Source organism: Eleutherodactylus coqui, chromosome 4, assembly GCF_035609145.1.
Source record: "Eleutherodactylus coqui strain aEleCoq1 chromosome 4, aEleCoq1.hap1, whole genome shotgun sequence".
Taxonomy (NCBI): domain Eukaryota; kingdom Metazoa; phylum Chordata; class Amphibia; order Anura; family Eleutherodactylidae; genus Eleutherodactylus; species Eleutherodactylus coqui.
Window position 1 is genome coordinate 153,400,310 of NC_089840.1, and position 18,045 is coordinate 153,418,354.

Sequence of the window (18,045 nt, forward strand, 5' to 3'; positions counted from 1 at the left end):
TTGGCGAGTCAGTGAGTAATTGAGTGAGTGAGTCAGTGAGGGCTTTCAGCTCTATATATATAGATTAAGAAAAATTGTATCTGAAAAATTGCTTTATTTTGCCCATTAATTGTTTGAGCTATTTAATAGTAATTGGTAATCATAATTTTTTGATTGGACATAGATAATATTATTTAATATAAATTTGCACAACGTTTAGGGATTGATACTTTAAAGATACATATTTAATTATTTTTTGCATATATTATGATTTTAGATATAACAAAGGTCTTAATAATATAATATTTTTACTATCTACAGAATAACTTTGCCATAATAATTTTATGGTAGAAAATTCATGAATATTTAAATAATTATATTGATATTGTAATCATAGGAATATAGTATATTTATGGTAATTATTAACAATAAGAAAAAAAGTTGTGCAATATTTGTCATCTATTATATATTATATCTATTATATATTGTATCTGTTAAATACTATAAGATATGTATATCAAGAAAAAAAGAGCCTTCTTTGTTAGTAGTCATTAATGAAATAATATTTACGTAGAATCTAGATTAATTATAATTTTTTAGTTATAACATGTATCCAATTTATTAATTTAAATTATATATAAGGTATGAATGCTTCTCTTAAGGGAAGGAGTTGGCATCTTGCCAATTAGGAATGAAGGGGTTAATGAACAGTTGTTTTTAATGTTAATGAGATGGGAAGTGGTTTTAGTATTTAAATGAATAGGATGTGAAGCAATTTTTTAAGGTGAGCAAGATTCGACAGAATCGAAACGCGTACTCTGTACTGCAAGCACATCATGAATAAAGCAGGTTAAAATATACTGTCTGCGTCCACATTCCCTGAGAAATCTTTTACTAAAGAAAAGTGTAACCATCCAGTCCATATGGTAATGGACGTAAGTATATACCTGCAGACAAAAGTGTTATAACGAGCAGGGATAGAAGACAGCAAGGTGAAAGTCTTTTTGCTTTATGTTTAAGAATTTCTCCACCCATTCACTAACTTTGCAGTATCTTTCCTCACATTCTATGGCTTAGTGATCAGCCATGTGAGTTGATAAATAGCAGTTTTGCGAGACAGTGTTAATCTAATTTATTGTATTTTATCACTTGATATTGCTTATTAGCATATACGTCCCTTATGAAGCACCATATGATTATTGAAGGTGTTTTTTACTACTAGTGACCCGGATGCTTTAATGACACGAAATCTGTGTTCCATTGCTAGCGGTCATGTGATACTTATCGCATGACACATTACTAAGCAATTCACATTCAGTTTCTCCAAATACACATTCTACACATCATACACTAACGTCATCACGCTTCCGGCTTCTGACACGCACGTTAGCGTTCCATGAGCTTTCCTGGTGGTCACATGACCCGCCCGTGGCAGTCACGTGACACGCCAGTCCAGGAGGCATCGCTACACAATGCGGCTTACTCCATCTACATAGTTAATTTCTTTATATATATATATATATATATATATATACATATCACGATTTGTGACTCGATTTTATGCTTGGGGAAGGGCCCTGCCTGCATTGTATTTTTTGGTCCAAAACGCGTCGCATCTCATGTCTTTGGAATAAATTTGTTCTGGTGCTGTACAACGCTGTCCTGACTCCTTTGACCCACGCACACCTTGGCTGTGACTTTTGGCTTTCCTTCAGTCTTGGATAGAGGGTGCTCTCAACAGAGGCACCCCTGTGAAGTAAGTTTAATTGCTATTAGTGGTACTCACTGGAGTGCAGAAGGTTTTCAGGTTTTCACCTATACTTTATCTCTACGTTTTTTTCCGGTATATTCTATCCATATAAGTGGACTACCTATGTGACGCTCTCCTGATTGGATGTTCCTGAGGGCCAGTGGACACCATCTTTTCTCTACGTGCCCACTTGGTATGACAGGGGGCCCTAGGGTGTCCACAATCCAACAGTGGTGTCCCTAGGTGTGTCAGGTTGAGTTCTCTCTTTGAGCACTGCCTAACCGATACTATTTATATGTGGTTGTTATAGTGGGTCAGGTGCGGTATTTTATGGGGCATATACCAGTTATAATCCAAGCCCTAAATTAAGTAAAAATGGTAGATAAAGTATTTGAGAGAAAGAATATAATTTTGAAAGATATCATGCAAATGAAATTAAATTAAAATACTGAAAAGCAATAAACGTACTAAATGTTTTAATGAAAGATAATCATTTTTTCCTTCTCACCTGGATGCTGTGAATATATGATGGCTATTGCTACACATTGCATTGATAGGACTGCTGTGTCCTTTAACATCTCCAATAAATGTAAAGTTTTCCATGTTCCAGACTTTGAGAATGCCGCCTCGACAACCACTGAGCATCACCGGGCGTCCTGTTACAAAGCTCAAAGCACAGACCCAATCTCTATGTGCATTAGGAACCTGCTGTATGTGGAAAACAACATAATTATACTTTACATGATTTAATCTTGTCTTTACAGCGTAGTGCAGCAGTTCATTGTATTAATTTTCTTTTTTATCTTTGTGCCTCTATATTGCTCATTTATGCAAAATTGCCTTTCACTTTAAAAATATCAAACTAAGTTTGACATTTCACTGAAATGTAGCTGATCTTCACTGAAGCCTCTTATTCACATTTTTATAGTAAGACTCCACATAAACAATTGTCTGCCTCCCAATTTACACTATATGCGGATAACCCTTTGCAATTATTAATTTTAGGTGTTTCAGCTATAACCACTAAATATGTGCATAAAACCCAGTAGCAATTTCAGTAAAAGCTGTTATAATTGCAAAATGGAGCCTAACTGCATATAAACATCAATCATTTGGATTGTCATGTCTGACAGGACCATATGATGGTGATCTGTCTGTAAATTGTTGGCTATATAGTATAACTACCACCAATAGAACAAAGAGCAGAGAGTATTTTTTGTGGCTGTAGCTAGCACTTGGCTATATTGTAACTAGCAAGATGGGGTTGCCTCCCATGTTACAGAATTTCTGGAAGACACTGGAACAGCATTGGCTGGTTCAGGGAAGGCATTCTGTTTAGCAAGGGAGAAGGCAATCACTAGGCAGCATTGTAATTCAAAATGTATAAAGTACAAACTTTGTGGAATTCTAATATATAACCTTAAGACCTCGTTAAGATGAGCATGCTTTTAGCACTGCGTAGTAGCGCTAAAAACATGCTTCTATAGAAACCAATATGGTTCCTAAAGAAGCGCTTACATGGACAATTGTAAGATGTGCTGAATCAGTGCGTCTAACAAAGATAGGCAGTGCAAGTGCAAACTCGCATGACGGCTCCGAGGTGTGTGCAAAGATAGGACATGTCCTATCTTTGCTGTGTGCTTTCTATAGGCTTGAAAGCATGCAGCATGCACCTCGAATAGTGTGAACGGTTACTTCACTAAGCTTGAAGCAGCCCATTCACACAACCTTTACAGGACTTGCTGCTTAGCTTAGCAGCAAGAAAATAGCACTCGTCTGAGCAAGGCCCAATTGTTGCAAACCATCATTTTCAACTTTTTAAAAAAAAAACAGAGACAGGATTCAAAGTATTATTTTTTTTCTCTAAATAAAGTTGTGTAATCCTTTTAACTTACCCAAGTTAGACTTAAGGTGCTTTAACATGGAACAATCATTATTTAGATTTCCGCAATCTAGCGAGAACCTGAACGATTATCGTTCAGTGTAAATGTATGCAGCAACTGAACAACAAACTAGAACTCACTCACTTCTTGTTCGTCATTCAGTTTCTGTATGCAGAAAACCGAACGACGTATCATTCCAAGTAAACAGGCAGTTATCACTTATGACTGCCCGCTTACTGTAAATGGAAGCGGGCAGACCAGAGCGATCCCTAATCTGCTCCACCTCCATTCACTAGTGATGCTCAGTGCTGTATAAAAGCACAGGAACTATTATTGCTTTGACAACCTGTTGGGCATCTATGCCCAACAGATTGTCCCGTGTAAAAGCACCCTCAGAATAGATATTGGGACAGTACAATGATCTCTAGACAGGTTAGCACAAAACTAGCCATCAGCCCTATTCTCCTTTTCGCAAGAAAAGACTAGAAGCAATGGGATGAAACTGAAAGGTAGGAGACAAATATTAGATATTACAAAAGCTTTCTGACCGTGATCACAGAGTGGAACTGGTTGCCACTCAAACTTCAATGAAAATCTTCAAACACAGGCTGGACAGACATATGTCTGGGTTGATTTAGTGATACTGCATTGAGAAGGGAATTGGACCCATTGACTCTGGAGGTCTCTTCCAACTCTAAAATTCTATGATATTCTTCTTTAGGTATGCCCCCCCCCCCCCCCCCTCTTTCCATTTAATAAACATTTTTTTCTTTTCTTTTTAAAGTGTTTAAGTTCTGTGTTGATCCATCCTGGTCTCTTTAAATGCTTCCAATTCTTCCTTCTTTTAGGGATTGTTAACAAATGTGCTTCAAGAATCTTATTTCACAAAGTTTTCCATCCTTCTTGGACATTTCTGTCCTTTAGAACATCCAGCCATTGAATCCTTACTACCCTCTTTCTGAGTCCATTAAAATCTGCCTTTCTGGAATCCAATCTTGAGGTCTTCCTCCCTTGTTATCCAACATTTAATGATAGCATGAGTACTGTCCCCTAAGGTCTCAACCACTCTAACTTCTTGAACCATTTCCTCCCTGCTGGTAAGAATAGCAGAGACCCTTGCTTTATCTTCTAGGTTTTGGAAGATAAAGTTGTCAGCAAAAGCAGAATAGAATTTGTTGGACCCATTACTCTTGCCTGAGAGAGATCCTCAACAAATTTCCCATGAACACTATGTCGTACTTTTTTTTTTTCCATTAAATTTTTATTAAGTTTCACAGACAGAATTACAATTATGCATTCGTATGATTTTAATTTTACAAGGCTTGTTACAGAAGTGTAAATAGAATCAATCAAATTTTCTGTGTAAAATCTTATTTAGTCATTTGAGAAACAGGTTATGAATTCTTAGGGTAAGGCAGGATATGAGGGGAGGACAGAGGGGGGGAGGTGAAAAAACAGTGGGATTCATGGGAGGGTTGGGAAAGGAAAACAAAGAAAGTAACAATATTAGACATCAAGATGGAAGTTGTCATACCAATGTTTCCATACTGTCGTATATTTTAGAAATGAGTTGTTTCTGAGCGCAAGCGTTTTCTCGAAGGCCCCATGTTCCGTTATAAGTTGTATTAACTCATTTATGTGGGGAATTTCTGTGGTTCGCCATTTTCTAGTTAGTAGGATTTTTGCCCCCATCAGTATGTTGCATATCAACTGTCTTTTTTCGGGTCTGTTTTCTCCAATATCTAAAAGCAGTATTGCTGTGGCAGGGAGTTCCAGGACTTTGGAATTCGAGAATTTGTTAATTAGTGAATAGACACTAGACCAGTATGAGGCAATTAGGGGGCATGACCAAAGAATGTGAAGTAAGGATCCCTCTTGCCCACATCCCCTCCAACAGACGGCATCAGAGGCTATCCGTCTTTTCTTTAGTTCATCCGGTGTGAGATACCACCTTGTGAGAGTTTTTAGGTGAGTTTCTACTAAGTTGGCACATTTTGTCGCTTGTTTGGCTCTTTTAAAAGACTCTAGCCAGCTGTCAAGAGGGAATTTTGATTTTAGGTCTCTTTCCCAATTTAAAAGGTGGCATTTCTTTCCCGAACGTAAGTTTCCGGTCATCTGATCATAGAAATATCTAGTTGTACTTTTGTTCCCTTTTTGTAGTTTTGTTATATTTGTAGCTGTTGTATGTGGGATCGATATCATTTGGGGATGAATGGTTTTTAGTATGGACCTTAATTGGAAGTATCTGTACATCTCTGTCGTTGGTAAGTTGAGTTGTTCGACTATTTGTGAGAAGGACTTCAGCGTTTTTTGCTCGAGAAGGTCTTCTATTTGTTTTATCCCCGCCTCCGACCATGTGACTAGTCGCAAGCCCGGTATGAAGTACTCTAAAGTGTCTAGCGGTATTGTGCTTTGGTATTGAGTTTTAGAGTTTTCTGTGCTTTGAGTGAGTTTGGTCCACGCATCCACAGTTGCTGTGATTGTTGGTGAGAGGCATGGGGTATGTATTTTTGACCTCAATTGTGGAGATTGCATAGCCATAATACCTGCATAGATTAGAGATTTTAAAGATTTAGGGTAGATTAGTTCACGTTCCAAGTTGACCCAACCTGTCGTTGTCGAGTGGGTTATCCATTCTCTTGACTGGTTAAGTAGAATTGCTATATAATAGGATTCTAAGTTGGGAAGATCCACTCCCCCTTGAGTTTTGTGTAAGGTCAAGATAGAACGCGCCACTCTAGGTGGTTTACCATTCCACACATTCTGACATCTGACCTTGGAATTTTTGTAGTATTTTTGGGGGTATAGGTATAGGAAGTGTTCTAAAGTAATATAGGATTTTTGGAACAATCATCATTTTATATAGGGTGATCTTTCCTAGCCATGTAGATTGATGCTTTTTAAATTCATTTAGTTCTATCTGTAGAGATTTAAGTAGTGGGGAATAATTGGCTGAGATGGTGGTAGACAGTGGGAAGCAGATTTGGATTCCAAGATAGGGAATATTTTGAGCCTGCCACTGGAAAGGGAATTCTTGTTTTATATCTCTTTTTAAGTCGTTTGGTATATGAACGCCTAGTATTTGTGACTTGGAAACATTTAATTTATAGTATGAAATTTTTGAGAATAGGGATAGAGTGGAATACACATATCTCAAGGATGATATAGGATTGGTTATCATGATTAATGTGTCATCTGCAAATAAGTTGATTTTGTGTTGTCTAGTTTTTGTGGGTATACCTCGTATGTTAGAGTTCAATCTTATGGATTCAGCCAGGGGTTCCATTGCTAATATAAATATTAGGGGGGAAAGTGGGCATCCCTGACGGGTCCCATTGGTGATGGAGAATGTTTCAGAAAGTGTACCGTCTACTAGGACTCTAGCTGAGGGGCAGGAGTATAGTGCTTTTATGGCGTTGATGATGTTTCCTGTAAGGCCAAATTTTTTCAGAACAGCGAAGGTATAGTCCCAATGAAGGCGATCGAAAGCCCTTTCTGCATCTAAGGCTAGGAGTATGGCCGGGATAAGGGAGGATTCTAGCATGGAGAGGAGGTCGATCACTCTTTTTGTAGCATCGGGTGCTTGTTGTCCTTTTATAAAGCCCACCTGGTCCGAGTGTACTATGGATAGTAGAACCGTCTGTAGTCTCTGGGCAATGATTTTTGAGTATAATTTAGTATCACAATTGAGCAAAGATATAGGACGAAAGTTTGTTAAGGACGAGGAATCTTTACCGGGTTTGGCTATTGTAACGATTGTAGCTTCGAGCATTTCTCTTGGGAATCTACCTTGTTGTATTGCCGAATTAAACATTTGGGACATGTGAGGAGCTAGGGTTTCTTTAAAGGATTTCTAGTACTCATTGGAGAAGCCGCCTGGGCCCGGGGACTTTTGAAGTTTTAGTGTTTTTACAGTGTCAGTGATTTCTTGGGTAGATATGGGTTTGTTTAAGTTTTTTTGTTGCGATTCTGAGATGTTTGGGAGGTTTAGTGTTTTAAGAAAGGATGAGATTTTTTTTTGATTTGGCTGGGGAGTAGAAGAGTCTTCTTTAAGGTTGTACAGTTTTTCGTAAAATTTACGAAAGCATTCTGCAATCTGTTTAGGGTGTGTAATTTTTGTCTCTTTGTTTTCTGGGTCAGTTATGTATGGAATTTTTGTTTTGATTCTAGTTTTTTTGACTAGATTTGCCATTAGTTTGGATGGTTTGTTTATTGAGGAGTAGTAAGCTATTTTTGAGTTTTTGATAATTTTGTCGAAATTATCAATAAGAAGGGAGGGTAGCTTGTGTCTAAGTTCAAATAGTTGTTTGTGTAGCTCATCTGACTGGACCTTTTGCAGGCGGGTTTCAGTTATTGTAATTTGATTTAGGATTTCATTGAGTTGTCTCTCCTTGTCTCTTTTGTGTTTTGCGCTAATTTTAATGAGGATTCCCCTAATATACCCTTTGTGCGCGTTCCACACTGTTATAAGAGTTACCTCAGAAGTATTGTTTATTTCAAAGTATTCCGTGAGAGCATCTTTTATTATTTTTTTATGTTTAGGGATCCCCATCAGAAAGGTGTTATTCCTCCAAGTGCGTGTCTCACTCCCCCCTCCCCCCATTGAAAAGTGGCTGTAATGGGAGCATGATCTGACCATGTGGCCTTTTCAACTGAGGCATTTGAGATTAAGGGGAGGCATCAACTGTCCACCAATATCAGGTCTATTCTCGAAAATGATCTGTGTGGGGGGGAGTAAAAAGTGTACTCCCTTGCTGATGCGTTCAAGCAATGAAAGCTATCATAGAGAGCTTCTTTTTGCATCCAAGGGTTTAGATTAGGGTATTTTATACGCGTTTGACTCGTTGTGTCTATAGTTTCGTCCGGGACAAGATTGAAATCTCCACATACCATCACTCTTTCATTTCCATGCCTCCGCAATTTTTTAATTGTTTTATTTAAAAAGCTTATCTGAGCTTCATTTGGAGCGTAAATGTTCAGTAAGGAGAATGGAACAGAGTTTAAAGTCCCCGTTACCAGAATAAATCTCCCTCTGGGGTCTTGCAGAATTGAGTTGGTTTGTACATTGCTCGTGTCTCTAAACGCGATCATCACTCCTGCCTTTTTATTTGGGGCACAAGCCAGTAGAATATTGGGGAATTTAGTATGGTAAATTTTTGGACACGCGGAAGCATCGAAATGTGTCTCCTGCACGCAAAATATATCAGCCTTTTGGGTCAACGCTTCTCTCCACAATGATGAGCGTTTAAATGGTGAGTTTAACCCATTAGCGTTTATGGAGAGAAGTTTAACCAACATTTTTAAGTATAGAATATGTCATGAAGCAGCATGGAAAGTTGTGATGTCTAAGCATAACAAGGGGGAACATTGCATAACAGATTATCAAAAGGATGTATATCATCAAAACAGTTGACGAATGAAGTGTAACTTCAAGCCCAAGTAGGGTGTGGACTTGTACAGTGGGGGGGGTAAAGTTCACCTGAGAGGGTGAGAGCCAGAGGCACGCTGTGTCGAAATAGTTCTCGTAGGTCGAGATATGAGCATAATTTCAGCGGCCGGGTTCCAAGGCCGTGAGGGTTTTTTCCGGTCTTGGTCTTCTAATTGGGCCCCTAGGATTTTCATCTGGGGGTGGAATGGGTATGCCCCAGGATTTCACTTTTTCTGAGGCATCTTCTGAGTTTGAAAAAATAAACAATGTTCCGTCTTTGTGCATTAGGAGTTTCGTCGGGAAGCCCCATTTATAGGGCATTTTTGCCTGGCGAAGAGCGTTGGTAATTAGGGAGAACTTTCTTCTTGCTTGCAATGTCATCTGCGAGAGGTCTGTGTAGAGACGAATCGCGTTGTAGGGGGCAGGCATCTGGTTCAGTTTGCGTGTGGCTTGCATCATAGCCTCTTTAATATGGAAGAAGTGGAATCTAGCAATGACGTCTCTGGGCATAGAGTCAGGAACAAATTTTGGTTTTGGCAGTTTATGAGCCCTGTCTATGGTTAGATCCATAGGTGTAGCATCTGGGAGGATTGTTTTGATCATTTGCTGTATATATTTGGTGATTTCTGATGCCGGGATCGCCTCTGGGATACCTCTGAATTTCACGTTGTTACGTCGGTTTCTATCTTCTATATCTGCAAGCTTTATTTTGAGAGCATCAACTTCTTCTGACAGAGAGTAGTGATCATCAATTAGATTGTTATGGGAATGAGTAATTTCGCTCATTTTATTTTCAGTATGGGATATTCTTTCCTCCATCTCCTCCATTGAGGATTTAAATGTTGAACTTAGCGAGTCAAAGTTCACTTGTAAGGAATCTTTTAGGGCCAATAGCATTTCTTTCATAAATGCCTCTGTGGCTGGTTTATCCGATGAGGGCATAGATGTAATGGAATCTCCCATCTGAGGGCTTTGTGGGTCTTCTACCTGCTCTTCCGCTATTTTAGTGCGTTGTTTTAAAGGACTAGCGGTTGGGGAAGATTGTGATTTTTTATTTTGGGCTGTGTTAGCAGCCATTTTGTTTGTCTGTGGCTTATTTTTTTGAGGAGCTTTCCCTCTAATGGCCGCCATGGTGTTAATGGCGCGGGGCAGGGGATTGCTAAACGGGGCTGAAGTGTCACTCACCGCTGTCTCTCCCCTCCGGTTTGCTGTGGACCTTGTTTGCAGGTTCTCCCTGGCTCTAGGAGTCTGCAGACTGTTCTCCTCTGTTGGTGATGCTGGCTGTGTCGGAGGATCGGGGTCCGCTGTGTATGGGCTGCCGCGCGGGGAGAAGAATTCCTCTAGCCGTCTGTGCAGGGGCTGGCAGGACTTGTGGCGGCTCATCTGCTCACAGCTGTTATCGGAGCTGGAGTGTTGCTCACTGCTTTGTCTCCCTCCTGCTTGCAAAGGATGCCGACCGCAGGCTTCCGCTGGCTTCAGAGGTCCGCAGGCGATTCCTCCCTATCAGGAATGCTGGTAGTGTCGGAGGTGCCGGGACCGCTGTGGAAAGGCCGCCGCTCGAGGAGAAGAGGTCCTCCAGGTGTCCTTGCAGGGGATGAGAGGATCTGCGGTGGCTCCTCCGCCCTCAGCTGTTGTCGGCTGTGCCGCTTTTCGCTAGACCGGGTGAGTAGCAGTCGAATTTGCTGCTTTTTTTGTCGCTTTATAAGCCTCTGAGCTCGGAGCACCTTGACTATGCGGCCATCTTGGTGCTCAGTCAGGCCACGCCCCCCTATGTCGTACTTTTTTAAGAACTTGGCCAGCTGATGTAGAAAGAGTTCATCCATATCTTCTGCTTCTATAGTAAATGTCTACAATGGTGTTCTTTCTGTTGTTCTCTCCTTGTATTCTTACTCAAACAGTTTCTACAGAGCTACTATTTTCTGCGCTTGAATCTCTGTGGAGATAATTCTTTCCTAACATACACCACAACACCTCCTCCTCTTTTATTAGGTCTGTTTCTTATAAATAAGTTGTATCCTTCAAGTCTTATATTCCAATCATGTGTATCATTCCACCAAGTTTCCGTGATGCCTATGATATCATATTTCTGTTCCTGTGTTAGGAGCTCCAATTCTCCTTGTTTGTTTCCCATGCCCTGTGCATTTGTGTAGAAACATTTTAGTTTGTGATTAGTTTCCTTGCTCCTTTACTTTGCTTCTCAATTTTGTCTTTGTCCACCTTCATAAATATCTGAAACAAATGTGCTACCTATAAGTTTTACATAAATTCAAACCACACTGTCTTACACACCTAGGGGTAATATGCAACACACCTTTTTACTGTGAATAACAAAACTTATTCTATCTATTTTTTGGTCATCTAGTTTTGCACATATCTATAGAAGCTGTGCAATCTAACTTTGCATCAAAACACTGCAGCAATTTATGCCATGTGTATGTTTAGACCTCTTTATCAGCTCCATCCAGGGTCCTGTCAGGGTTACTGTGGGAGATGTCCTATATGTATTTTCTGTATTTTTGTCAACTGTGAAGTTGCTATGTTGTGTTTCTGGTCTGAACCTCTGGGGGAAGGGAACATCACCCCCCCACCTCCACAAGAATTGGAGGAGCAGTGTTCTGTGTCCATAAACTGGTCAAACCGGTTCTAACTGGCAAAAACCTATCTAGGATTGTCTTTGTCTTTATCTTGGTCAAGCAGAGAGGAGAAACAGGATGTTCTTCTCATGAGACCAAATTGAAGAATGAACTGAGCGTGCTCACCGAAGTTCCTCCCAGATGGATGACATCACAAGCTACCTCACAAATACCTCCCTCTGAGAATGACCTATCAGCTCACTAAATAATGTAACTGTATCCTAAATTACTTCACTCTTTGGGACACATGATGGTCAGACGTGTGGTCTTTAAAAGGCTCTCCAGGCCTGCACATTAGTTTTATCTAATTTGGACCACACAGTATATCGAATAGCGATAAATTGCGCTAAAAAATTTGGAGGCACTGCTGGGATAATGAAGATACAGAGATATGAAAATATTTCATCGTTATCTGGACACAAGGGGACTTCGAAGCAGAGACGGACAGATAATGAGCTCAAACAAGGTAATAAGCTATTCTTATACCTATACCATCTTTCCCTCTCTCCCAGGCCGGGTGAGTTGAAATATGATAAGTCTGTATCAAAAGAACAATGACGTAGATATACTGTGTGGTTTTTATGTTGTCTGTGAAGTAATGTCCTGAGTGTAAAAAGGTGTGAGCTATGGGTGGATTATATTGTCTCTGTAGTAGTGAATGATGTGAACAGACTGTGCAGGTTAATAAGGAACAAAGAATGTGTAGGATAACTTGTTAAAAGAAAGTAAAAAGGAAAGTGGATGTAAGCAATTTTAGCTGAAGGTTATAGTAGTGATTAAAGTTGCTGGTTAAAAACAGTAGTGTGTCCATGTGGTAAGAGAGTTTCCATTGTTCAACATGTGGTTGATGAGGTCTCCCTTTGTTATGTGGGGGGAGGGGTACACATGGAATGCTTGCATTTGCCATGTTGGCAAACATCAACTCAAAGGGATTTTGGCTTGGAGTAAAGATGTGGGCTAGCCAGAGAATCTCCTCCGATTATGGCAGGCCCAAAAGACTGTTGAGGTTCCACAATGTGGTGCCAAAAGTACAGATCTGTGCCATGAGGTGCCGGAGTAGAGAATCTCAATTAATTAAGGATTTTTCCAATTACGACAAGATGTGCAGGGACGAAATTGTAAGTGCTTATTAGTGAGGTAAGCCAGACCTGTGTCGTGAGGTGTGGGAAAAATCAAGTATGACTCTCAAGCAAATTCAATGAGATGATGTTTGTAAACACAACTGGACACAAAGAACAAAAAAAAGGGTAAAGGAAAAAGCAAGTCAATGAGTTAAGAAAAGGTAGAAGGTTTAACAATGAACAGTGATAATAGTTGCTATCTAGAGTGGTGAATATAAGTATGTGGGTGGAAATGGGCATAAGTTGTATTATGTTTGTCATTGGATAGCCTATGCTGGACAAAATATGTAAAAACCGCGGTACATGAGAGTTTTTCTTATATGGGGTGGAGCTAGGTGATGTAAGGAGATGGGAGGGAAGAACAATAGGAAGAGGTCTTGCTCCACCCTCAACACAGACCAGCCTAGGAGAGAAGTGTGTCTCCATTTAAGTGGATGTTGGTATAGATACAGTATGTATATTGTGGTAATGAATAGAGGGAAGGTTACTCTTAGACTCTGTGTTAAGTCTCTCACTTGAACAAATGTAGGTGACCAAAGGAGGGGCATCTAATTTTATTCCTGAGGGTAGTTGTGTGAGATAATAGTCAAGGATTGCCACAGTATATATATATATATATATATATATATATATATATATATATATATATATATATATATATATATATATATATATATATATATGTGTGTATATATATATATATATATATATATATATATATATATAGGTTCATGAAGTATGTGGGGAATTTAAAAATATTGAGTTGCGTTAATTTGAATATTATTGGAAAAAAAATTGATACTAAAATAAGATGTGTACTTGAGACACCTGATAAGTACTTTAGTCAAATTAATAGCAAAAGTTATATTTTAGAGTGTATCTCATTTTCAATTAACAACAGCATTTTACGTGAAGATCGTTACATTTGGAAAAAAAATAAGTAAATTTTTGATGCCAGAAATTGAGTATATCCCAAATGGTATCAGGGATACTAGTCCCTTAGTAAACCAGTAGTTAACCATCATTTGTGCATTTGTTATGGTTGTAGGTTGTAATAACAATATTTCCTCTCCTGTTTGCAGTATGTTTTAGTGCAGGTACCAGAGATGGTGTGGGGCCCCGTAACGTCTTGCTCCCTCAAGGGGCCATAAAATACTGCATAGAGTGCAAACTAAACATCTTTCAGCTTCCAGACTATGTATGAGACTGCCCTGCTAGCACCCTCACATATCGCAATCAAGTGGGGTATAGTTCCAAATCCCGTTTCATATCTTTTACTGAATTCAGAAGGTTGAGAGGAAGGGGCGGCAGGCGCAGACTATGACATTAAATAGAAAGCACATGGTTTTAGAAACACGAATGAAAAAAATAAACTAGGTGTCCTAACAATAATGTTATAACTGCCATGATTAATGTAAATCTTGAGTTTTTCCCATAGATGGTTCCAAATATCGTGGAAATTGACAAGCAAAACAGGCTATGCAATGGTAACCAAGAAAAAGAGGTAATTATACAAAAAACACTTTTTTCCTCCCGAGAGACTCAGCTACTCAGGGAATAGAGGTGATGGCGCTCACTGAAATATGTAAGCTGGCTGCAGGTAAGACTGTTTGTGTCTGTACCGACTTAAGGTACACATTGGGAATCGTACACGATTTCACATCCTTTGTGGCACAGTGGAAGTTTCATGGGGTCCTTGAGTAAGCCAATCCAGAACGCAGAAGCAGTGTTTTTGTTCTACAAGGTTTTAGCTCTTTCCGCACAGGTGACTTATCATCAGAGTCCAGGCTTATGCCAAAGAGACAACTACTGAGGCTGCAAGGAACCAGAGAGCAGGCACCGCAGCAGCCTGACTTCCCTTGAATGAGGTATCGGCTGGTAACCTGCTTGCACCTGAAACAGGTGTAGATATTTCTCTGTTGCTTGAATTGCAGGAACAGGCCTCAAAAGGAAGAGTGGAAAAGCGAACGGAATGCTACTGGGGTCTGGCAGAAAGGTAAAAGCCTGTGCCTCCCCTGCACACTGTACTCCATGAAGTCACACCTGATCTATGAGCTAAGCCATTCATCCAAGGAGGTAACGTGTGGTATAGTGTCTTCTGCTTGGCTTACCCCAGGGTTCAACCCTGCTGCAATAGGGTTTGTACAGGGATGCATTATATGCGCCCGTTACAATCCAGGCCAATTGGTCAAGGTACCTTCTCGGTGCGAGCCAGACTATCTGTTTCAGTGACTGCAAAATGATAGCATACAGCTACCAAAGGTAGGCGTTTGCAATTGTTGGTTTGTATAGACCTCTTTTCATGTTAGTTGAAGGTGTGGCTAGAGAAGTTAATTAAAATTAAAAATGCCAAGAATATAAAAAAAAATGGTTTTATGAAAGTAATTTTGAATATTTTGATAGACCAGAAGTCATAGTAAATAATAGAGGTAAACATTTTATTAGTCATCTACTCGATTAGAACCATGCCTAATTGTAAGACTAAGTTGAGTCCTTATGAACGTTTTGTTGCGTAGGGCTCCTGTAATAGGCCTATGCTTAATTCCAGGCTAAAAAGGAGGGCCTCACCTCCCATGTGAGTGCCTTATATCAGGAGTTATATCAACTGTCATTCATAAATGTGCATTTTCCTTGTTTCCAGATCAAGAGTTGCATAGTCTGCTTTCAGGTGGTTGGGTTGTCCTAAAAAGACGCAAGGAGGAGCTTGGAATCAAGAACAAAGAACCCTTTCAAGTGCTGTTAACCACTACAACCTCAGTGAAACTTGAAGAAAAGCTAATTTGGGTTCATTATCAAGGGAGGAGACAAATGTGGCCCATATTCTATGTTATATGTAGGACCCTTGCAGTCATTGGGCTGTCATTTCTCTTCTTCCTCATAAGGGTAATAGGAGACGTACATCCTGTGAAGAGGGTTATACTGTTTCATATGTAAGGTGCAGAGGCGTAACTTGAAGCTCCCGGGCCCCGATGAAAAACTTGAAACAGGACCCTGAACTATAATGCTTTACTTTTAGTACCGGGTTCCCTATATGAAGAAGAGAGGCCTTATGGGCCCCCTAAAGGCTCCTGGGCCTGGGTGCAACCGCATCCCCTGTATCCTCTATAGTTACGCCCCTGGTAATGTGTCAAAGATCGGAAAAATGTCAACAGATACAATAAGGTAGCAGTAAGTGTACCAATGTTTCAGCCATATTGTGTAATCAGACCAATGTTAACATGTAACAAACAATATAACCTGAAATCACACCTTGGAAAGCCAGTCATATTCAACATGTTGTATCATCTAAACTATGAACAAGGTGGCTTATGCAGAAAAAGATAAATCTTTTAGGAGCCATCTACCTAGAATACCGTTGGAAAACTGTAACGTGTTGTGAGGTATTTTCCTTATCCTGGATATCACCCAGCAGTAGGAAGGGATAATGCAGGAGAAAGGGAAAGGGCAGCGGCTTGGGGTGTCACCCTTGCGGGAGGCATTTCCCATGGCGGAGGTGACAGCTAGGGTCCCCTGTAGGCGGTAGGGAAAGGCCCGAGAACACAAATAGGAAGGAAAAACTATCCAGGAGAATGGAAATACACACAACTAAGAAGGGAATTGTGGGAGATGTCCTATATGTATTTTCTGTATTTTTGTCAACTGTGAAGTTGCTATGTTGTGTTTCTGGTCTGAACCTCTGGGGGAAGGGAACATCACCCCCCCACCTCCACAAGAATTGGAGGAGCAGTGCTCTGTGTCCATAAACTGGTCAAACCGGTTCTAACTGGCAAAAACCTATCTAGGATTGTCTTTGTCTTTATCTTGGTCAAGCAGAGAGGAGAAACAGGATGTTCTTCTCATGAGACCAAATTGAAGAATGAACTGAGCGTGCTCACCGAAGTTCCTCCCAGATGGATGACATCACAAGCTACCTCACAAATACCTCCCTCTGAGAATGACCTATCAGCTCACTAAATAATGTAACTGTATCCTAAATTACTTCACTTCCTGTGTCGAGATTTTATTTAAACTTTTACGCACGGTAATAAAGACAGACTCTTTTGGGACACATGATGGTCAGACGTGTGGTCTTTGAAAGGCTCTCCAGGCCTACACATTAGTTTTATCTAATCTGGACCACACAGTATATCGAATAGCGATAAATTGCGCTAACAGTTACCGTTTCATAGTCCTAAAAATTGCACATCTTGAACATTTCTGCAGATTTCCATTCATTTCCAGCATTTTGGAATAGTATAATCCACCACATTATTCTTTTGAACACAAAATGTTGGAAATTAATAGAAACATGTGAAATGAAGAACTATTCATCTGTGCTTGAGCAGCCTTAATTAATGGCTAAGAAAGGTTCGGTCTAGGTCACACCCAAGGGTGCCATTTTAAGCATTTTGAATAGAAATCCTGACGAAACAGAGCTAATAATGAGATTGGCCCTTTGTTGTGCAGCATAAAGTACAATTTGTAGCAATTTGGTTCACTCCAAAACATACCTGTATGAGCTCATAACGTTGGATATCCCATTTCTTGACACCATTGTCTCTGGAACCACTGCATAAGATGTTGTTCTGCACTGCTAAACACTCAATGCCATCATAATGGGGGGGGTCTAGATTATAGGTAGGAGATATACAGCCTCCCCACCCAGATGGTAAAGCAAACATCTAAATAAAAGGGGGAAAAAAACCTCATCAAATCAATACTAATTAGAATAGAACTCCTTAATATTGCACACAACCTATTACACTGCAAGATAAATTTACACAAGCATGTGACCAGCGGTGAAGTAGCGATAATATATTGTTCACTTGGCATGCATTAACACTGAATAACAATTGCATAGTTTTGATAGTTCATAACTATGTCTGTCATGGCTCTCTGACCATGAGTGAGGTTTGACACTGTGGCGATGTCACTTTGTCAGCCTCAATTGACATGATCTTCATGCCGGTGCATAATATTGTCCTGAAGAAAGACCTTGGGTTCCCGCTGTTGATGTCTTTATGTCATTTCATGAAAGAAATCCTTCTAAACCAGGTCCTCTGAGGAGGGTGCTTTTGTGGCTCAGCAGCTGTGAGTGAGGATCAGGGCCAGGGTCACATCAGCCCTGGCCCACTTAGGAAAAATGAGCCCCATACTGCCGTGGTTGGTCATCATTATTATGGCATTATGGTCATTGTCATTATCACTGTCATCATGTTGAATGTCTGCCTCATTCCCTCTATCCCTTCCTTCAAATCCCTGCAAGCCACAT

General features: G+C 40.0%; 1 protein-coding gene across 1 annotated transcript in view; it reads right to left on the bottom strand.

The window, feature by feature from the left end:
* Positions 1-18,045, bottom strand: part of LOC136626544 (kinesin-like protein KIF21B) — a 2,048,083-nt gene that overhangs the window by 30,569 nt on the left and 1,999,469 nt on the right. Inside the window, 2 exon segments of the mRNA XM_066601598.1 lie at positions 2,238-2,437; positions 17,285-17,455. Coding sequence (XP_066457695.1) covers positions 2,238-2,437; positions 17,285-17,455 — 371 coding nt within the window.